This window comes from Penicillium macrosclerotiorum (assembly GCF_028827735.1).
Source record: "Penicillium macrosclerotiorum strain IBT 26536 chromosome Unknown utg000007l_segment0_segment0, whole genome shotgun sequence".
Lineage (NCBI taxonomy): Eukaryota > Fungi > Ascomycota > Eurotiomycetes > Eurotiales > Aspergillaceae > Penicillium > Penicillium macrosclerotiorum.
Window position 1 is genome coordinate 3,500,210 of NW_026643086.1, and position 16,166 is coordinate 3,516,375.

Below are 16,166 nucleotides of genomic sequence, written 5' to 3' on the forward strand. Positions count from 1 at the left end.
TTCCACCGATGATGAAAGGCATTCGACTCGATTGACCAGTTTCCCCGCACAGTATGCAATAGCGAAGTCAAGGGTTACAGTAGAGGGAGTTACATACGCCATCATGGCCCCCAAGTATTTTCCAGAACATGTATGGCTGTCTGGAATGCCTACTATTGTATTACTGTACTCCTCAAGTCGGGACCCGGTAACCAGTGCCTCTGATGCTCCGGAGCGCAGGCCCGCTGTTTGCAGTGTTTGCCTCGATTAACACGAGTGGCGTCCCGTGACCCGCAGACGCGTCCTATCGGCACGTGAGGATAAGACGAGTGTACTGTAGTGTCTTGATCGGTTTGTGAAGATAAATGGAGTGTCCAAGTTGTCCAGCATTGGGGTGCCCAAGGAGGGGAGTAGGCTATTTTCAATTAATGTAGAGGTGCAGAGAGTGCCAGTTCTGCAAGGCATGCTAGCCCTTCTCACGAGTCGGAAGAGCAGTACAAGACCAACTGGCTTTTCGGAGGCCTTGGCAGAGGCTCAAGATGACATCGCCAGCCAAACTCTTCGCGATAACGATTGTGACCACGGCCGCGACAACGACCGCGACACCAACCGTGACGACGGACGAACAGCCATGGGAGATTCAACGTTGGGGGTTTTAAATTCTTGATTGTGATGCTCCTTGTAGCCCTCTCAATTTCACGATCCTTATTGAGTGGTATTCTCCAGCCCTTTCCTGCCTGAACTTTCTGCCTGTTGCTCCATTCGCCAGCGCTGGACCAGCCAAAAGCGCTCCCCGCGCTCCCCGCGATGCATCAAACGCCGTCTCTCTAATCCAGGAAAACGCGTTGCTGGTCATATCTTCTTATTCCTCCTCCTCCTCCTCCTCCTCCTCCTCCTCCTCCTCCTCCTCCTCCTCCTCCTCTTCTTCTTTTTCTGTATACCCACGTCCTGTTCGCGTCAACTGTGGCTTCCTGCTTCACGTCATTTCTCTGCCAGACCGTTTAAGCTGATGTGTTGGACAGATCCCTGCCATCATCCGCAATCGTTCGCTCTGGTGCTTCCCTCACTTAGATACAGCTGAATCTGGTCTTTGCACTTCTCTTGATCGGCATAACGATTTGACGTACTTTCTCTCTCACACGCCGCTCCCTCGCTCTCTCGCGCTCTCTCGACTTTTGATCACTGTTGGCTCACTTGGACGCTTATCTATTGAAGTTCGTCTTTCTGGATGGTGATTTCTGATATTAAAATTCAACAACCGCCCCGCAACTTACATCCAACTTACATCCTATCATTGATATCCAACTTGCACTATCTCTTACCTCAGATTCCACCAACACAAAACAGCCATGGATTCATCAACGGAAGACCAAATCAAATCCCTCCTGGATGAGGTAGAAACCCAAAAGTGGATTCTTGAGGATCTCATGCAATCAAGGCCCGAAGATACCCACAGTGCAGAAGAGACGAAACTGCAGATCGAACAGCTAGAATCCGAGGTGAATCGCCTGTTGGGAGCTGGCCCCTCGGTCACTTCTCCGAATGCACCCCCTCAAGTTTCTTCGCCTTCTTTTAGGTTAAATGGAGATCCAGATGCCTTGCCTGTGGTCCCACCCAGCTTGCAACCAACTCCACATGGCGGAGCACAGGCGAACTCCATGATCACCGCTCCTTACTGGCCATCTTCAGCTCCCTCGCCCTTTGAATTTTCATTGAATCGTCATTTTGAGAATTCTTCTGAAGCATCGCGCAAGAGACAACGTCAAGATTCGAATAGTTCCTCAACCCTGCTTCAATCTTCGAAGCGATCTGCCTTAGCAAAATCAAAAGCCCGTCTGGACGAAATCGATGAAGAACTTGAGCGACAATTGGCCGAATATCGTCAGGTCTGCGATGAGATGCGAGACCCCGAGAATCTTCAAGCTATTGCATCGACCAAGGGCATCACCATTGCACAGGCTTTGGAGGAGCTTGACAAGGAAGAAAAGGAAGAGGAGGAGGCCATTCGCATATCCATCCAGATGGACCGAGACGAAGAACTTGCTCGTATGCTCGAAGCAGAGGAAAACGCTAGTGATAGTGATGATCCATTCAGTCCGGCACGAGTATTCGATATCCCAGACAGAACCCTGACCGGTTCATCTCCATACGATACGATGCCCCGCCGTTATCCTGTCCCTACACAGTTCGATTATCCTACAATGCCCGGTGCTTATCATGGGTCTATGAAGTTGGCCCATCATGGTCGCGAGTCTCACCTGTCCTTGGACTCTGATGATGATATCCAGGAAATCAGTCGAGATCACTTCCAGTCCCGTTTCCCAGGGCACTCTCATTCTGGGCCTGACTCTTTTGGTCGAGGATTTGGCCGCCCCTTCATTCCTCCCTCCCTGACTGGTCGAACTTTACCATGGATGCAGAATTTACCAGAGACGAAGGCTATGGATTTGATCCGCGAAAATGAGCTTGGTCTTGATGATGACGAAGACATTGTGTATGTGTGCACTATTCAAGATGAGATCCTAGATTGGTGCTAATCAATAACAATAGTCGCTATGAGGACCAGCACTTCCCGGAGGACATCAAAAATCTAATCACTGGCATCAAGGATATCCGTGAAGCTACTAAGGCAGAAAAAGATGACACACCAAAAGGCCTCAAGGTGACCCTTATGAAACATCAAAAGGTCGGTGTTGCATGGATGAAAGCCAAAGAGGATAGCAATCACAAAGGGGGTATCTTGGCAGATGATATGGGTCTTGGAAAAACGATTCAGGCCATCGCTCTTATGGTCGCCCGCCCACCGACCGACCCAGACCGTCATCCAAGCCTGGTTGTCGCTCCTAAGGCATTGATGGATCAGTGGAGACGGGAGATTCAGAGGCATGTTGAGCCAGGTAAGAGTCAGCTATCGGTGTTCATTTTCCACGAAAGGAACCGCCTGGTTCCCTGGCGAGAGTTGAAAACCTACGATGTCATCATCACGACGTTCGGCACTTTGACCGCCAACCACAAGCTCCTGGTCAATGCAAGGAAATTGGCAGAGGAAGGCAAAGACGCCAGTCTAGTGAATAGGCTCAAAGCACAGGCAACGCTGTTTACACCGCAAAGCAAATGGCACCGAGTCTTTGTCGATGAAGCCCAGAATATCAAGAACCCATCGGCCAAGTCAACCAAGGCGTGCTGTGAACTGAATGCTACCTTTCGCTGGTGTCTTACCGGAACACCTATGATGAATCGACTCGAAGACTTTCAGTCTCTGCTCGGCTTCCTGCGCATTCGACCTTATAACAATAAGGATAAATTTAGGCTGGTAGGTCGTCAATTGTAACTTGCTACACTTTCGTACTTTACCACGGAGCTGATTGCCTATTGCATCTAGGATTTCCCCGTAAGAGGGGGGTTTGTTCCGGAGCACATAATGCAACAACTACGTGTCTTAGTCAAATCTGTTTGTTTCCGACGTACGAAGACTTCCAAGATTGATGGTCAACCAATCCTGCAGCTGCCACCTAAATTTATCGAAAAGGTACATGTGGTTTTCAGCGACTCGGAGAAGGAACTGTATGATACACTCGACTCGAAAACTCAGGCCCAGATTACTAGGCTTCTCAATGCAGGTGTCCTGGGAAAGAACTACAGTCATGTCCTGGTTCTTCTCCTACGCCTCCGGCAAGCCTGCTGTCACCCCCATCTCCTGACAAAGTCTGGTGCTTCGCAGCAATCCAAAACTACAGAGTTGGATTATATTGCTAATGCGAAGCTCTTGAGTCCTCGAGTTGTCGATCGTATCAAGAGTAACGACAGCGAGTACGACGGAACCTGTCCGATTTGCATGGATACGCTTGAGAATACCATTATCTATATTCCCTGCGGGCACTCCGTATGTTCTGAATGCTATGCGCAGATTTCCGATCCTGCATTCCTTGAAAGACAGGAAAAGGACCCCGGTGTTTTAAAGTGTCAGAACTGCAGGGGTGTAGTTGACCAGTCCAAGATCACAAATGGGGAATCCTTCAGAAAGGTTCACGATCCAGACGCCGAGTCCAACACTGACTCGCGCCAGCAAGACGATGATCAATCAGATGATAGTGAAACATTGTCGGATTCAGACACTGAAACGGATGGATCCACCGGCAAGCGGAAGACCAAATCTCTCGCTCAACTGCGCCAGGAAGCTCAGAAGAGCAAACGTGCCAAGCAGAAATACCTACGCCGCCTGGAGAAAACTTGGATCCCAAGCGCCAAGATTGAGAAAAGCCTAGAGATTCTCGCAGCCAATGAGCAGCGCGGCAAGGGCGAGAAAACTATTATTTTCAGCCAGTTCACGTCACTCCTCGATCTTCTCGAGGTGCCTATTGACCGTCGCGGGTGGAAGTATGTGCGCTTCGATGGCAGCATGGGTGTCGCCGAGCGTAATGCCTCTGTGGCGGGTTTCACGGACGACCCTGAGATCAAGGTAATGCTTGTCTCACTGAAGGCGGGCAATTCAGGCCTGAACCTTGTGGCTGCTTCTCATGTTATTCTCTTTGACCCATTCTGGAACCCATATGTTGAGGACCAAGCTATTGACCGCGCTCATCGCATTGGCCAAAACAAAGAAGTCTTCGTGCACCGCCTGCTTATTGAGGGGACTGTCGAAGACCGCATCGTTAATCTCCAGGATCAGAAACGCGAACTGATCAGTGGCGCTTTTGATGAAGGTGGCACGATGAACGTGTCTCGTCTGAATATCCAGGAACTGGCTTATCTTTTCGTGAGTTGTTTTCCTTTTGCTTTATATCTCTTTTTTTCACTTCTAATTATCTTCTTTTATACAGGGCGTTCGCACATAGTCTTGCATTGTCCGAGTATGGTTCGAAGCATGTCTTGCAAGCCCCCTCCAGAACTTCACTTTTCCCAGCCTCTTTATGCTTTACGGGTAGAATTTTAGCCAAAGTGGGCTACTGCTAGATTAGGTGCTGCCGCAAGGAAGGATGGTTTATTTCTTTGTTTTGGTCCTTATACGATATACCCTGTCTTTCTCTGTGCTCACACTTGTCAAAAGGCTCCACATGATGTCTGGTATCATGACTTTTTTTTCTCCCGTTATTTCCTAGCTCTAGCATAGCAAATGAGTAAAAAGATTGCTTTGTCTGACAAGATCGCCAGTATTTATTATGGTATAGATCGAAAAAGAGTTCCGAGGTTTCTTGAGACCTTTTTGAAAGACTTGCTTTTTTTGTGCAGCAAATTCGTTTCGAGGGAGGAAAAAAAAGACATTGAGATGGTAAGAGTCTAAGCTACTAAAAGGTTGGGGAAAACAAAAAGAAATGCATGGTCGTGCTGTCCCCTTTCTTCAAATCGCCACTGCCCCAACCGCTTTCGTTGTATCGTGATTCTGAGAACTGACTTGGTCAAATCCAAAAAAAAACTTTCGGTTGTGGAATTTGCCGCCCCTATTCGGCGTCGCTGTTGATAACAGAGACAAAGGGGAAGTGGTTGCGATAAGGGCTCTCGGGGGGCTGGAGTAGCCTCTCGAGGCCCATTAGGTGTTGACACCACTTTACAGGTCGGCATCATCTTCATCGGGCAGGGGCTGTTGGGCGGCGGCGTCCATCTCCTCGCGCCAGGCCTTCATCTGGACCTCGTCGACCTCGAGCTCGGGAGGAGCGAGAGCGGGAGCGGCAACGAACTCCTAAAAAAGTTGTTAGTATCGGACTTGGCGGTGGAGAATCAAATACGAACCAGCTGGGGGTTGCCAACAAGCTTGCGAGCAAGCCACAGGAAGGGCTTCTCAAAGTTGTAGTTGGACTTGGCAGAGATATCGTAGTACTGGAGGTTCTTCTTGCGGTGGAAGGTGATGGTCTTGGCCTTGACCTTGCGCTCCTTCACATCGACCTTGTTACCGCACAGCACAATGGGGATGTTCTCGCAGACACGGACGAGATCACCTTGGTTCGAATTTGGTAAGCCGCGAACATGGAAATCTAATCAGGTGATGAAGATACTTACGGTGCCAGTTGGGAACGTTCTTGTAGGTGATACGGGAGGTAACGTCGAACATGATGATACCGGCCTGGCCGTTGATGTAGTAGCCATCACGGAGACCACCGAACTTCTCCTGGCCGGCAGTGTCCCACACATCAAACTGGATAGGGCCCAGGTTCTATGGCTTGGAATTAGTCGATTTGGGACGTGAGATGGGGGAGGGTGCTGTCGGAGCGGGGCTCGGCGGGGCATAGCATACGGTGGTGAATTTGAGCGGGTGCACCTCGACACCGAGAGTGGCAATATACTTCTTCTCGAACTCACCAGTCAGGTGGCGCTTGACGAAGGTGGTCTATGATAGTGATTGGGTTAGCGATAAGCCTGTCAGGGATGAGGCGAGTGTTGGGCAGATATTTTTCATTTCTCGTTGACAATCGCGGGGCAAGAGGGGCAGCTGGTAGCAACCAGGATTCCAAGGTTCATCGCAGTGAGAGCTTGGTGCAACCGTCTCCAGGGGACAGCCATCCTCTCCGCCACAATTGATGGCCTTCATCTCAAAGGAGCTTGATAAGCGCTTACCTTGCCAGTACCGCCATCACCAACCAGGACGAGCTTAAAGGTGGGCGGGGTCTGCTGGTCCGCCATGACGAAAGATTTTTTTTCGCAAAGAACGATGTGTGGTGAGATGTAAGAATCGCCGGGTCGGGGATTCAACGGATGAGGAATGAAACGGGGGGTGGTTGTTTAGGGGATGGGGAGAAAGAAGGGGAAGTCTGAATAATGCGCGATGGAATTTTTGCCCCCGGTCGCCGTCAGGTCACGTGTCTGTGTGCCTGAGATGGCCTGACGTAGTGTCAACACGCTCCCACACTGAACACCGCCTTACATCACGAACATCAATAGTCGGGGACTAGGCAACGGGGCCGGAAGAGGATTGGCCACAACCGCAACTAGTGCAGAGGCCAAGATGGTCTCTCGATCGGTTCTGGTAGTCGTCTTCTCTCTCAATATCTCCCGCCTTTCTGTACAGAACCCATAGATATCCGTAGGGCGCCGAGATTCAGCCTCCATTCTCTTGCATCCGAACTATGATGATCCCTGCCCTCGCAATATTGTTTACATGAAAAATACTATTGACCCCCCTTTCGTTTTTTTCTTTTCGACAGAAGCATCCTTGGATTCTAGCCTGGATAATAGTAAAGGTCACTTCTGCTGGCCCAGTCGGACCGGGTCTCGTTAGTCGTGATCAAATTGCCTCGTCGCATTTGTACAGCCCTGCAAGGCAAGCGGCGAGCGGCCCCGGTAGCCACGGCAACGACAAGGAGATCCGCCTCTCCTACAACGGAACAAGATGACATCCCAGGAGTCCTCGGCCGCCCCAGTTGCGTCGTGGAGTCAATTGTAGATCCAATTCGGTCGTGCCCGATCCACCATCCTCTTCGCGTGTCACTTTGACCGAGAGTGGGCGCTGGATTGAAGACTTAGTGAAACGCTTGGAAAGGGGTTTGGCGGCGGAACTCGATTCAGACATACCCCTTCATTCTGCTGTACTATCTCCGCAACCTTCGACAGACGTTCATGATTCAACCAATGCACACGTCCAAAGCCTCGAACCGTATCCCCAGCCTTGAGGCCTGCCTGAGCGGCTGGGCTGCTTGGCTCGACGCTGTTCACCTTTGCAAAAGCTGTTCCGAACATTCCTGCATCCGAAATGCTGTCGCCGGTGACCAAGGCTGGTGTTGCCGAAGGCACACTGGTGCCGTTTGTGGTCGGGCCAGCGCCCGAAGCTTTCTGAAGCTGGGCAAAGTGGGCGTGCAATCCCTCCTCGAGATATTTCATTACCCCTTTGTGGTCATTTCGTAGGTGGATGATGCGGACTCGTGTAGTTCGTACTAGGCCATCGTCTCAGCAAATTACAGACCTTGTTCCGTCCCGCCCACGTCGAGTTTTGGCACACCTTGAGCAATATCGATATCGTCGCGCGGGAAGCCATCAAATGTAGTCAGAGAAGAGTTCATATTCACACCGTGCTAGAATCGTCCAGGGAGCTGTTAGTACCACACAACGAGCTCGGGTTTCTCTCTGGGGCAAAAGAGTCTCGAAATTACCCACCGAGCTGAGAACACTGCTCAAGGCTGACAGTTCCGCCTCGATGCGGTCCTTCTCCTGCATAAGATCGGCCATCGACAGCTTGGACCAGTCACGGGGAGCACCCCCGGACGTTGGTCCAGAGGCCACAGTTGGAGCGTGGATATTATCGTCCATCAGGATGCCTATCACAAAAGGTGGGGAAGTTCAAACCACCATCGCGTTCGCGGGCGGTGGGTCGCGCCGGTTCACCTTTATATAAGCGTGACTTGGCATCCACAGCAAACTTGAACTATACACATGGATCCCCGATCCACCCGGAACACTGACAATTTGATATGTTTCGGTGGTATGTTTCGTTTGTTCAAGCGGCCCTTCACCGCGGAGGACTTATCATGTGCAAACGGAAGCGAAAATGAACAGCAATGCATCTACAGTGGTCTGATGGGGGAGTTCGAAGCAGGATTTAAATCCCACCTGTTGAGCTGCCTCACGTCATGACGTACAATGGATCGAATTCAAATTGTCGGTTTCTCAGCGGCCTTAACAGCTGCCTGGAGCCGATGCGGGCTGCTTCCATGGCGCTGAGCCTGTCGTTCCTCCCTCAATGCGACGGGGAACGTGGTGAATGGATCGCCCACGGCCCAAAGAGAAAAGAAGAGCCCCTGACGAGCCCCATTGATGTGCTCGCCGTTTCCACCCCGGGGCTTCCTCCATCGTGACTGCCAAACCATGAAGCGCGTCTTGGCTTCAGGGGTGGTCTTTGGTATGGATGTGTTGAATTAATCTTGTGGTCGATCTCCATGCCTTCCACATTCCAAGCCCTACATCAAACCAGCGGGCTTGCCGCTTTATGGCATGATGGAGTATACCGATGACGATGCGATTGAACCCGACAAATCAGTACTCCCCGTGGAAGATGACACCGCGAGACTTCTTGAGAACAAGGACGAAGATGACCTGCCAACACTACGCCAGTCCGCTTCACATCCCTTCAAAAAATGGATGGACAGTTTTCGAGCGCGCAAACGCGTGCCTCCGACGATTCCCGAACGCTATGTCGAGGGCTGGTCGGACTCTTCTCAAACTGAATTCTCTGCACAACAGTCGGCTCCTCGTCGGGATTCCCTACTTTCGGGTTACTCATCACAGCTAGGAACTGTCAAGACAGCCACCGTCAGCATCGCCAGCCAAAGCATGGCAAGGTCGAGAGGAAGAACTCAGAGCACCGCTGGACAGAGCACACTCTCGGATGCGAGGGCGTCCGGTGACAGTTCTCGACCGACATCCTCCAATAACTGTGTCGATGAGCAGGCAGAACTCCGTGCAAACAGAAGACGTCTGGTGCTACGAGAGATTGTTATGACGGAGACCGACTATGTTCTCGGTCTCAAGGCCCTCACTGGGGTAGGTGTGGCTGATGACCAGGAAAATACCTGCTTAGATTATACTGAATAATAGCTTTTCTATAGGTTCTATCTATTTTCAATACCCGACCCCAGATATATCATAATATCCAACGTATTCGGGAAATCCACGAACGCTTTCTGACACAACTCCAAACAATATCACCCATGTCCGCTTCCCAGTCTCCCGAGGGCGCTTCCGACCTGTTGTCTCGAGGAGTGTCAAAATTGGATCTCCCAGGGTTGAAAGGTCTCCAGAATAGATCGCTAAGAACCCGAAACTTCAAAGCGACGATAAACCAACGTCTACAGGCTTTCGCAGCAGAACCCGTGGAGGCACTCGAGGTTGCACGAGAAATTGACAAATTAGTACATTTTGATTCTCTCCCAAAATACCCGTAGTTCGCAAATGCTGACCAGTCATATCTATAGTCGCTGTTGTTCTCTTCATATGAGGAATTCTGTAGAAACTACGATCTTTTTGCGCAGGACATGGCCCTTTTGCGGCGCTCAATTCCCAATTGGGCAATGTTTGACCAGGGGATCGAAGCACTGTCAAAGTCAGTTGCTTCAATGGAAAGCCGCAAGAATGAATATAACAAGTCCATGACCATGAGCGATCTGATGATCAAGGTTCGACCCTGATGGTTTCTATTTACCAATTTTTGACATGTTGACCAAGTGATAGCCTATCCAACGTCTATGCAAATACCCTCTTCTCCTTCAGGACCTTCTGCGACACACCCCCGTTGGCGATTGCCCATCCTCTCACGATGGCATTCGACAAATATTGGAGGGCTTACGTATTCTAGTTGCACGGATAAATTCAGCCACTGGAAATCCTGTTAATAAGGATCGCATTCAAAAGACTCTTCTTCTTCAAGGAAAGATTGATTTTTCGGAATCGGTGCGCACTCTAGTTCTCATTAATTCAGGAAGATGAGGCTGACCATTTTCTTTTTGCGTAACTGGCCAGTATGCCCTCCAGGACATATATAGAGAACTTGGCCCAATGAACCTCTGTGGTGTTCTACACGCGACGTATCACACACCCGGCCATATAACAGGAGACTTTATGGTTTGTGTCCTCTTCAATAGCTATTTTCTTCTTGCCAAAAGCGTAGACGACTTTCATCGACTGGAGGTGGTGGCTTGTATTTACATGGATGATTTGAAAATGGACACTCTTCAGAATGGACAAGGTAAGCGTGTTCCTATTGACTCTGTTTTCCTTGTCTTTCCTCGAATAAGAAGCGAAATTATTAGGTCTCTACTGTTACGGATGTCCGTTCTCTTGGAAACTTTCATTCCAAGAACAAGATGAGAATTATGAGTTCATCCTCAGCGCGTCCTCTGCGATTGAGGAGATGATTTGGAAAACAGAAAGTTTGAAATACTCCGCTGCGCTTTCGGAAATGGCGAAGCCCGGTGGAGTTTGGGATCCTCGAAAGTATTCTTTTTGAGTCTCGCGCTGCTCCCATTGGGTCGGGTTCAGTACACAGCGTCCTCCCTCCCCAGAAGATCATCAATGGATTCGATGGCCATATCACGCAAGGCCCATGTTCAACAGATAGTGATCAAGAAGACACACTATCCACACAGTTTGGACGAGCCCGGTAGTCCAATTAGTAGCGAGATCGATCGGCCGAGCAATACACCAGTCGCACGCGGTGCACCGACTATTACTGCCAAACGCGTCGATCGAATTCGACTGGAAAGACAAATCATCGATGTCTACACTCGAGATGTATTGCCCCTACCAGGTATGGTACTTGGTCGAGGGGACTTATTTAGGCGAGGGTCGATCATGCGACGCCTCAGCCTCCACGCTACCTTTGCCAAACGATCTAGTTCCGTCAGCACGTCTCATTCAGGACCGGCGATGACTGATGCACGATCCATCGATGATTATAGCGGCGAGGAGAAGGAACTGGTCACGAGTCACGAAGGAAATGAGGAGCAACGTCAGTCGACGGAACCGGATTGCGAGTCGCCCAGGACTCCGACCTCAACACTTGGACGTTCGAGGACAATTCGATTTCGGAGCACTCCCAGAGGAAATACGGGACCGGCATCTTCCCCGCGCAGTGACAAGGGCTCCAGCCAGGAGAGTAACCCTGAGACCTCCCCGTCGCGAAAGAAGTGGCCCTCGCCCATCTCGTTATTCAGTGCGCTGTCGCCGAAGCATCTGATGCGGCCGCGATCAGGGCCGGGCTCAGGCATCTGATGGGGTCTTCGGGTGGGTATCAACCTCCACTGCCGTTTTAGGATATGCCAGGTAGGCAAGTGAAGAGTGGAGAGTGGATGATGGGAAGCATGGAATGGAACATGGGAGGATATTGTTATTAGCTTGGCGGAACGTAATGGACGAGGAATGAAAGCAATTGAATCAGAAAGCACGAGCTTTGGATCCACCGGCGGGGTCTATTGCTGACCAAAAGGCATGGAATCCAGTAGATGACGTCGCAAGGCAGGGAGACAAGGAGCTTTTCCATGACACAGCATTTGCTCTCTGGTGGGTGGACGTGACGTCATCCATCATCATCGCTGCTTTAAAGCCTCCCGTTTCGGCCCTTCCACTCCATCTTCATTGTTCCATTGATTCAACTTCCAAATTGTCAATCTCTTTTGAATATTCCCATTACCAATACTCCAATTCAAAATGCCTCGTGCCAACGACACCACCTCAAAGATCTTCTACAAGGGTCGTTCGGACGACTTCATTGTTTTCGTTGACGATGTCGAGAGCGTGAAGAAGTGGAAGGATGACCGTAGCATCCCATTGAGCGATGTTGTGAACGGCTGGAAGATTTTCTTGACTCACTCGTAAGTACTACGGCTGCTCAGAGCCTCTATTGAGCGTCTTCGCTCCCTCTTATTGCGTCCTTATCTAACTTGCTATTCAACTAGTCATGGCGCACAGGGTGTTTTGGATGGTGCCAGCAATGCTGCCCTCGAGAACGAATTCGGCACCCACAACGAGGATGATTGCATGATCAAGATCCTGGAGGGTGGCGAATTCCAGTCGAATACGGTTCGTTTGATATTTTCCGCATTTCTTTTTTATCGATTCTCGTGATATACTAACTCATGTCCATCTAGGCTGCCGAGCGTCAAGGCGGCAAGAACGACGCCAACGGTCCCATTGGCATTACCCGGTAAATGGGGTACCTTATCTTCACTCGACAGCATCAAGACATGAAATGTACAGCTTCCACCGTGTCCTTGTTGGGATTGTCTCCTTTTCATTCCACGGAGTTCGAGTATCCCCTCCAGTCTCTGGTCGACGACTTTGGCGTGTGCTCTTGATCAAGAGTGATGGATGTTTGGGAATGCATGTTTCCCTCGCTTAGTCTTGGTGGTGGCCAGTCATTTGTGTTCTATGGAGGAGTACTACTGCGGAGTGTTGTTCTTTTTTTGGATTGTAATGCATATGAGCAGCAGGCTTCCTTACCTGATATCATGAGATAATGAGAGAACGAGCAATTGAACTCGTCATACACACAGTCCTCTTATACATTTACACATTTAGACCCTCCTCGTCTTTTGGTTCACTGTCTATGGAAGCAATTACTACAGTAAGCAATTCACCAGCGGGTTTTTGTACTAGTATGGCATTTCAAGTAGGCACGTTGCATGGACACCGATATAGAGAAAGCAACAAGAATCATTACGTCGTCAACAAATGGGTATCGAGTAAAACATCAGAATCCCTTACACAAAGCCAAAGCACTAGTCAGACCATCCAACGACTTACATAAACCCATCTCCTAACTCAAGCTTCAGCAATTAGAACCCCCGCTGCCCTCTCCCCTCTCCGCCCTCCTCTTCACCACCCATGCCCCCAACTCCGCCCACACAGCCTCCTTCTCCGCCGGCCTCATCCCCGCCGCCAGCCCGCTCGTCGTTGTTGCCACAAACACCGGCGCCCCGCCCCAATCCTCGTGAGCCACGCAACCCATATTCTCTGTCTCCACCTGCCACCCATACCGGAACTCCTCCTTACGGATACCCCGTCCATGCCGCACCCGCCACACAGCTTCCCAGATACTCTTGCCCACCAGACAAACCGCCTCCGGCCGCTGGGCGGCCACCTTGGCCTCCAGCTCCGGCACGCCCGCGTCCATCTCCGCTTTGCTGAGCATGCTGGCGTCACGGGTGGGCCGCGCCACGATGTTCGTGTTACCGACGCTGTACAGCGCGGGGAGCTTGTAAGTGTCGCTGGGGGGGTGCCGCGTGGACGTTATCCCGGAGGAGTGCAGTAGTTTCCAGAACAGGTTCGACGGGTGTGCGTAGGCGTAACCCGTGCTGCCGGTGAGGATGCCCGGATTCACGCCGACGAGGAGGAGGATCAGGTTTGGTGGAATGGTGTCGCGGAGGAGAGAAGGGATCGGGGGTAAGGGACACGTTGGTGGGGGATTGCGGTGGCGACGTGGTGGTTTCTTGGGGGAGGAGACGGATGTTGACGCTTGGGACATGGATATGATCGTGCGAGATGTGCGGGAGCGGGTTACCCGAGGTGGTGGGAGAGGATGGGGTGTTGTTGGGTCCATTTTCTTGCTTCGCTTGGGACTTGAGATGATGTCTTGGGTGGTTTGTTCTTTCATAAGCCCAACGTCGATGTCGCTGGCCGGTAATTCACGCTTGAGACCGGAAGCAACCAGGGTGGGTTTGGACGGACTGATGGATTGGCTTTCCCGCTCGGTTGATCCGCTTGATGGGCCGCTTGAGGGGCCGCTTGTATGGATATATTGATTGAGCTTGCCATTGAAGCTAGCAATCTTGTTAACAGGTACATCCTCATCGGAGTCAAGGGCGTGTTCATGCCCTTCGACTTGAGCCTCCGAGGGCAGGACACGCGGCGGTGTTGCGGGCCTTGTCATTAGGAAAGCTATGCTAAGATTAGCCAGTGAAATTAGTCACATATATAATGCCGGTTGCACAATCCTACTCCAAGGTCGGTGATACCCAGGACAGTTATCGGACGTGCAAAAATCGACCTTGTTGACATGAAGTATGAACTTCCGTTCCCTCCCGTGGAGGTCAGTTATTGTCACGTGCTAGTCTTCTAGCCTTGTTTACCGGGTGTCGATGTGTCGGCGCTCGAGGGAATAAAAAGGCTCTCAAGAGAATCGCCCTGAGGATGCATTAGGATGAATAGCCTGCCCTTGAAACCCCTTGCGTATGCTTGGTTCTAGATTCGTAGCAGATGGGAAGCCTATCAGATGATGTTATAATAACCTATCATACGTCTTACCGGATTCTGTTGGAGTTGGTGAAGTATATTGTTGGGGCCGGAGCCGGGGGCCACAACACGATAACTCCTCCGAGGATATTCAACCGAAACCTGATGGGAGAAGTATATAGGTATGTAAATAACTAGGTTGAAAGTACATTCATAATAGGAGAAGGCAGACGGAAATTAATGTTCGATTAGAAAGCTATGTACAACATCTGCGTCTGACACTATGCCAAACCGATTAGCATTCCTTGAGCGTCCCAGCTCGTTTGGGTAACGTCCAAGGCTCCGGACAAATCACCTAGATAAACGATTATCAGTACACTGGATAGCATTATAGACTAGAAGAAGTGGATAGTAAAGGACCACCTACCTCGCCTTCACTATACGCCCAGAAATATACGCCAATGCCAATCAAGTAATAGAGGGCGGGGTCGGTTCCTTGGTATAGAAGGGCGGCTAGCATTGCATTGAGAGGATAGAGGATGAGTCGAATTTCGATGCTACGATGGAGCAATGATCCGGCGAACAAATTGAGAGGCCATTCCCAGGCGATGGCAATGACGCCCATGACAAGGTTGAGAATTTGGAGGGCGGGGATGGGACCGACGGCGGCGTCAAGGTTTTTGGAGAGGAAGTCCCAAAACACCTTGGGCCAGATGAAACCTTCGATAGAACTTGCGATTTGGTCTATGCGATTATATATTAGAGCCAGGGAATGGTGCTGATTGTTGGTAGTGGAAGGGGGAATGGCACTTACAGGCTGCTGCCGTGAGGATAATCAATCGTCCCCAGTGGTTTTTAATAAGACGACCCATGATGGAGATTATCGCATTAAGAAATCGCGCGACTGGCTATTGACAGTTCGTTTGATGATGGGAATAGGCCTGGACTTAAATCCGGGGCAGCGAGAGAGGTAAAGGCGAGAGATAACAGTATCGATGTTTATGCGCCAGGCTATACGGTTAGGAACTCGAGCTCCAGCTCCTCCAGATCGCAGTGAGTATGGTCAACGAGAATAGCCCGTTCACAAGGATCAGAGAACGCTCGAGAATCCGAGATCTCACGGTAGTCGGTTTACATTTGAAGCATGGCTGAGAGCTCGAGGAAGATGGATGAGATGCGTACAACGCCGCAGGCGCGCGGCGAGGGTGGGGGAGGAAGGGAAAGTATATGCATTCCTATGAACTACGACAACGCTCAATGACTGGGCTTGCGCTGGGACTTCTCCGTAAATTACATGACTATGGGCTCCAATGGGCTCCAATAGACTCTGAGGGGCTCGCATGGGTTCCGTATATTTAGCTCCTCTACTCCGTACGATAAACTCGCAAAAAAGTGGGACGGCAAGTGGAACCGACAGGCTTCCAGGGAGGGGGGGAGAGGCAAGGATGACAGGGATTCAAGCGATGCGACGCTTGGGCGCCAAAAAGAAAACCACAAAACAAGGTGAATTGCTGTGCGAAGTGGGCTGAACTGTGCAT

At 50.7% G+C, this 16,166-nt stretch overlaps 8 protein-coding genes across 8 annotated transcripts; 4 read left to right on the plus strand and 4 right to left on the minus strand.

Annotated features, from left to right (window-relative positions):
- Window positions 1–1,328: 1,328 nt before the first annotated feature.
- Window positions 1,329–4,814, plus strand: N7462_008089 (DEAD/DEAH box helicase; the record flags this gene model as incomplete). The annotated part of the gene is made up of 4 exons (XM_057079807.1): window positions 1,329–2,473; window positions 2,530–3,292; window positions 3,362–4,735; window positions 4,800–4,814. The coding sequence occupies 4 exons, from the start codon at window positions 1,329–1,331 to the stop codon at window positions 4,812–4,814; spliced, it is 3,297 nt and encodes a 1,098-aa protein (XP_056932477.1).
- A 710-nt stretch (window positions 4,815–5,524) lies between these two features.
- On the minus strand, window positions 5,525–6,594 carry N7462_008090 (Ran family GTP-binding nuclear protein; the record flags this gene model as incomplete). Its single annotated transcript, XM_057079808.1, has 5 exons — window positions 5,525–5,656; window positions 5,707–5,912; window positions 5,974–6,127; window positions 6,209–6,301; window positions 6,529–6,594. The coding sequence occupies 5 exons, from the start codon at window positions 6,592–6,594 to the stop codon at window positions 5,525–5,527; spliced, it is 651 nt and encodes a 216-aa protein (XP_056932478.1).
- A 691-nt stretch (window positions 6,595–7,285) lies between these two features.
- Window positions 7,286–8,214, minus strand: N7462_008091 (putative 26S proteasome non-ATPase regulatory subunit Nas2; the record flags this gene model as incomplete). Its single annotated transcript, XM_057079809.1, has 4 exons — window positions 7,286–7,417; window positions 7,483–7,841; window positions 7,907–7,979; window positions 8,062–8,214. 4 exons carry the CDS (start codon window positions 8,212–8,214, stop codon window positions 7,286–7,288), a joined length of 717 nt encoding a protein of 238 aa, XP_056932479.1.
- Window positions 8,215–8,898: 684 nt separating this feature from the next.
- On the plus strand, window positions 8,899–10,088 carry N7462_008092 (putative Rho guanyl nucleotide exchange factor; the record flags this gene model as incomplete). The annotated part of the gene is made up of 3 exons (XM_057079810.1): window positions 8,899–9,444; window positions 9,510–9,812; window positions 9,876–10,088. 3 exons carry the CDS (start codon window positions 8,899–8,901, stop codon window positions 10,086–10,088), a joined length of 1,062 nt encoding a protein of 353 aa, XP_056932480.1.
- A 532-nt stretch (window positions 10,089–10,620) lies between these two features.
- Window positions 10,621–11,670, plus strand: N7462_008093 (uncharacterized protein; the record flags this gene model as incomplete). Its single annotated transcript, XM_057079811.1, has 3 exons — window positions 10,621–10,645; window positions 10,758–10,893; window positions 10,962–11,670. 3 exons carry the CDS (start codon window positions 10,621–10,623, stop codon window positions 11,668–11,670), a joined length of 870 nt encoding a protein of 289 aa, XP_056932481.1.
- A 435-nt stretch (window positions 11,671–12,105) lies between these two features.
- N7462_008094 (SBDS family protein) lies at window positions 12,106–12,605 on the plus strand (the record flags this gene model as incomplete). The annotated part of the gene is made up of 3 exons (XM_057079812.1): window positions 12,106–12,269; window positions 12,354–12,477; window positions 12,546–12,605. The coding sequence occupies 3 exons, from the start codon at window positions 12,106–12,108 to the stop codon at window positions 12,603–12,605; spliced, it is 348 nt and encodes a 115-aa protein (XP_056932482.1).
- Window positions 12,606–13,225: 620 nt separating this feature from the next.
- Window positions 13,226–14,326, minus strand: N7462_008095 (mismatch-specific DNA-glycosylase; the record flags this gene model as incomplete). Its single annotated transcript, XM_057079813.1, has 1 exon — window positions 13,226–14,326. The coding sequence occupies one exon, from the start codon at window positions 14,324–14,326 to the stop codon at window positions 13,226–13,228; it is 1,101 nt and encodes a 366-aa protein (XP_056932483.1).
- Window positions 14,327–14,923: 597 nt separating this feature from the next.
- On the minus strand, window positions 14,924–15,500 carry N7462_008096 (uncharacterized protein; the record flags this gene model as incomplete). Its single annotated transcript, XM_057079814.1, has 3 exons — window positions 14,924–14,983; window positions 15,056–15,372; window positions 15,443–15,500. 3 exons carry the CDS (start codon window positions 15,498–15,500, stop codon window positions 14,924–14,926), a joined length of 435 nt encoding a protein of 144 aa, XP_056932484.1.
- Between the last annotated feature and the right edge of the window lie 666 nt (window positions 15,501–16,166).